General features: G+C 39.5%; 1 protein-coding gene across 1 annotated transcript; it reads right to left on the reverse strand.

Moving 5' to 3' along the window:
- Positions 1-2,722: 2,722 nt before the first annotated feature.
- LOC138868870 (uncharacterized) lies at positions 2,723-4,397 on the reverse strand. Its single transcript, XM_070146445.1, has 4 exons — positions 4,246-4,397; positions 3,877-4,153; positions 3,380-3,496; positions 2,723-3,145 (listed from the first exon to the last, which is right to left on the reverse strand). The coding sequence occupies exons 1-4, from the start codon at positions 4,395-4,397 to the stop codon at positions 2,723-2,725; spliced, it is 969 nt and encodes a 322-aa protein (XP_070002546.1).
- Between the last annotated feature and the right edge of the window lie 295 nt (positions 4,398-4,692).

A 4,692-nucleotide genomic window follows, 5' to 3' on the forward strand; every position in this document is an offset into this window, starting at 1 on the left:
CCTCCAAGATGGTTCTGCACTTGATCCACCATTGATTCTAGGTTCTCCTTGTGCTCCTGTATCACCTCCAATTGGTTGCAAAGGTTGCTGAGCATTAGTCCTCTCTAAATCATCAACTCTAATTTCTTAGGAGCTAGGGTTTACTGTAGACCTAATGTCTACAATGTTTGCTTGTTCAAGTTGTAAGTTGCACCTCTAATCATCAGTTTTTGTGCTTATATTTGCCTCAAAATCATCATCAAACTCCTATACTTCATCACTCCATAATTGTCTACTGCCTCTAGTAGCTCCAGTTAACTTAGGTGATTCCACAAAGGTCTGAGAAGGTACCTCCTGACATAAGTGGTTTAGAGTAACACTAAGAGCTTCTTTGTGTGTGCCAAAGCTCCTTTGAACCCAATCAACCGTCCTCTACTTTGTAGCTGTATCCTTAATCCTATTACCACTAGGATTAGGGCTCCTATTTCCACCCGGATTCTCTTTCCCAGCTTCCATATTTTCCTCTATCCTAACCCGTGTATTACTAGGATTAGGAACACCTTCCTTAGCCGTTACATTAATCCCAAGACCATTAGGATTGGAGTTGGGATTTTCAACATTTCTTACCTGCTGCTTCTCCTAACCATTCCTAGAATTATTACCAATTTTTTTTCTCCTGCCCTTTCTTGGTAACATTCTCTAATTGTTCTTTCTCTTTTTCCTTGCCTTTTCCATCTCTTTTGCCATAAGTGATCCTTAAAGTTGGTCGATCAATTTCTTCTACCTCCAAAGCATCAAATTTGTTTTTTGTTGGTACTGCCTCATCTTTGTTCTTCCCCTTCCCATTGTCAACTACCTTCTCCTTTGTATTGTCAATTATATGACCCCTATTATCACGTTGATACTTATTCTTTCTTACTTGCATCCACTCCTGCTTGGCATTATTTGTGATTGGTTTACTAAAACTTTGTCACTTGAGAGTACTTTAGTTGAAGCAGTTCATTACCAACTACTTCCCTTCCAGTATCTTGATCCTCAACTTTGTCATCATACCTTTTATGCAATTATGCATGAATTACCCAGCATTCAATTTCATTGTGCCCTTGCTTTCTACATGTCTTACAATATTTTGGCAAGTAGCCATACTTGATCTTGATCCATTTGGATTCCTCCAGCCCAGTCTTATCTTCTTCTTCCACTATCTTAATTCTTTGAGGGAATTTTGTAAGTAAATTCACTTCTACCTTAACTTTAGCACAAATATGTCTTGTACCATTTTGTATAGCCAAATCAACATGAAGTGGATTACCTACTGCTCTTGCCAAAGAGAATACAAATTCCTTACCAAAAATATTTGGTGGCAGCTCTGGGAAGCTAATCCACATAATAGCTATGTGGGTCTCTTCATCAGGTTTCCACCAGGGGTTGTACTTAGTGCATCGCATCTGCCACATTTCACCTTATGCCTTCAAATAAAAAGCTGGCTTTGAGAGTAGATGAACATAGTCCTCCATCAATGATAACCTAATTAATACATGATTATCTTCAATGAGCCCTATGGAACAAGCACCCTTCAACTCACATTAGATTGGTATATCCTTGCACAGCTCGTTGATCACTGGTTTGCCATATGAAAATTTTCTCAGCACTGCCAGTTGCAAGCCTTGTTTAACTATTAATTGCTTCACTTCTGCATTTTCCAACATATTATAGGCTCTGCACGTAAATACTCCACTGGTTTTATAGGAATGACGGTTAGGGTTTGCATGGGAGTATTTAATGATTTTGGTTATAAAAGATTAACATAGTTTTGGATTGGATTTGTGGGTGTAATAGATGTAGTAGGTTGTGGGGGAGGTGTAGACGATTGACTAGCCCCATCATGTGGCTGGCCAGTAGCCAGCGATGCCATGAAAGAGCTTGCAAATTGGTGGGTTTGGGTTTAATATTAGGATATATGGGTATATGTGTCGGGGTTTTTTTTGTTATGGGTATTAACCTAATAAACAAAAACAAAACAAAAAATAAAAAAAATGTAATACTTACCTGCAACCCCCAGCCTACCACCCCATGCCAAGCTTGACATTGGGGGGACTTCGACCATTCTGTAAAATTGCGCCCCAAGCAGTGTGGGGCGCTGGTTCGATAATTTTTTAAAAAATAATATCTCGATCCCCCGAGTACTTATATATCCAATTTACATGCCCCACACTATTATACCTATAATTTCTATGTCTACAAAGAAAATAAAAACTCTAGTATACTCTAACTGAAAACTTAAAAACTAAACTATGAAAGCAATAAAAATTAGGTTGCCTCCCAACAAGCACCTGATTTAACATCGCAGCATGATACAGGGACTCACTTACTCATTAGCGAGTACTATTTTGGTCTTCTCACGATTAATGATTCCTCCTCAATAGTGCTTGGCTCTGTGCCCATTCACTAAAAATTTTCTTTCACCATGTAAAGCGTGCAGCTCAATTTCACCATAAGGAGTGACTCTCGCCATCTCAAATAGACCTGACCATCTTGATTTTAACTTCCCGGGAAACAAGTTGAGCCTAGAATTGAAAAATAGTACCTGCTAACCTGGTTCGAAGTGATGTGGCTTGATACGCTTGTCATGCCATATTTTTGTTTTCTTTGTAAAGCTTAACATTTTCATAAGAGTGCAACCTGAACTCATCTAACTTATTCAACTGCAAGAGTCAATTCTCGCTCGCGGCTTCAAAGTCCATATTCAACTTTTTAATGGCCAGTACGCCTTGTGTTCAAGTTCGACAGGCAAGTAACATGCCTTCCCATAAATAAGCTTATACGGCGATTCCCCAATTGGTGTTTTGTATGTAGTTCTATATGACCACAAGGCATCATCTAACTTTGCAGCCCAATCCTTCCTATTCGCATTCATTGTCTTCTCTAATATTTGATTTATTTCTCTGTTGGACACCTCGACTTGTCCACTTGTTTGCAGATGATATGATGTGGCAACCCTATGGCGGACCCCATATTTAGCTAAAAGGTTATTCAGCAACCAAATACAGAAATGTGTCCCTTCATCACTAATCAAAGCGCATGAAGTCCCAAACATCGAGAATATGTTCTTCTTCACAAAAGCAGCTACCACCTTGGCATCATTTGTTTGCAATTTGATTGCTTCTACCTATTTTGACACGTAGTCAACTGCTAGCAATATGTATTCGTTTCCTCTGAATAATGGGAACAGTCCCATAAAGTCTATCCCCCACACATAAAAAATCTCTACCTCCAGGATATTATTCAAAGGCATTTCATGCCTCTTTGTGATTGTTCATGTTCTTTGACACTAGTCACACTTCTTAACAGATGCATGTGCATCCTTGAATAATTTTTTCCAAAAGAATCCACATTGCAACACCTTTGAAGCTTTCCTATCGCCTGCATGATGGCCCCCATAAGGTGATGCATGACAATCATACAACACTAATTCCACATTCTTTTCTGGAATGCATCTCCTCTTCAACTGATTAGCACACTGTTTGTACAAGAATGGGTCATCCCAATAGTAGAAGTTTACATTATGTAGAAACCTCTTTCTTGCCTCAGATTCAATTTCAGGAGGAAGTACCCCACTCACAAGATAATTCACATAATTCGCGTACCATGTGGGAGGGTCTTGGGTGATGGAAAAAGTTTCTCATCAGGGAATTCCTCCTTAATTTGTCCACCCTACTCCACGTGGTCATGATTTTCCAACCTTGATAGATGGTCAGCTACTTGGTTTTCTATGCCCTTTCGATCTCGTATTTCTACATCAAACTCCTACAATAACAAAATCCAGTGCATCAATCTAGCCTTGGATTCCTTTTTTGTAAATAGATACCTAATTGCTGCATGATCGATATGGACTATCACTTTTGTTCCCACCAAGTATGCCAGAAATTTCTTAAAGTCCCACACAATGGCCAACAACTCCTTTTCAGTGGTGGTGTAATTCAGCTGTACATCATCAAGAGTCTTACTCGCATAGTATATGGAGTAAATCATCTTGTCCTTCATTTGGCCTAGCACTGCCCCAATAGCATGATCACTTGCATCGCACATAAGTTCAAATGGTAAGGACCAATCTATTGCCGCAATAATGGGGGCAGCCACCAGCTTTTTCTGAGATCTTCGAATGTCTTCAAGCAGGCTTCATCAACATTGAAGGTTACATCCTTTTCAAGAAACCTGCACAAAAGAGTAGCAATTTTTGAAAAATCGTTAATAAAGTGTCTATAGAACCCCGCATATCCCAAGAAACTCCAGACACCCTTCACAGAAATGGGTGGAGCTAATTTTTCAACTTCCTCCACCTTCGGCTTATCAACGTCAATGCCACTGCTTGACACTCTATGGCCCAACACGATGCCTTCTTGTACCATAAAATGGCACATTTTCTAATTTAGCACTAGATTTGTTTCTTCACAATGGGCTAAAACCTTGCCCAAATTCTTCAAACATTCATCATAAGAAGACCAAAAGACTGAAAAATCATCCATCAAAACTTTCACAAATTTTCCACCATATCGGTGAAAATAGCCATCATGCACCTCTGGAAAGTGGTCGGTGCATTACAAAGACCAAATGGCATTCGCTTGAAAGCGAAAGTACCATAAGGACAAGTAAAAGTGGTCTTCTCCTGGTCCTCTGGGTATATGACAATCTGGTTGTACCCTGAATAACTATCAA

The sequence above is a fragment of the Nicotiana sylvestris genome, chromosome 5, assembly GCF_000393655.2.
Source record: "Nicotiana sylvestris chromosome 5, ASM39365v2, whole genome shotgun sequence".
Classification (NCBI taxonomy): Eukaryota; Viridiplantae; Streptophyta; class Magnoliopsida; order Solanales; family Solanaceae; genus Nicotiana; species Nicotiana sylvestris.

Excerpts from the sequence above, each read along its gene's own strand:
- LOC138868870 (XM_070146445.1), bottom strand. The coding sequence starts at position 4,397 with ATGTGCCATTTTATGGTACAAGAAGGCATCGTGTTGGGCCATAGAGTG. Across the intron at positions 4,154-4,245 it reads AGTTTCTTGGGATATGCGGG|CCTGCTTGAAGACATTCGAA; the intron begins GTTCTATAGACA and ends ATGTTGATGAAG. Across the intron at positions 3,497-3,876 it reads CATACTTGGTGGGAACAAAA|TGTGCTAATCAGTTGAAGAG; the intron begins GTGATAGTCCAT and ends TTGTACAAACAG.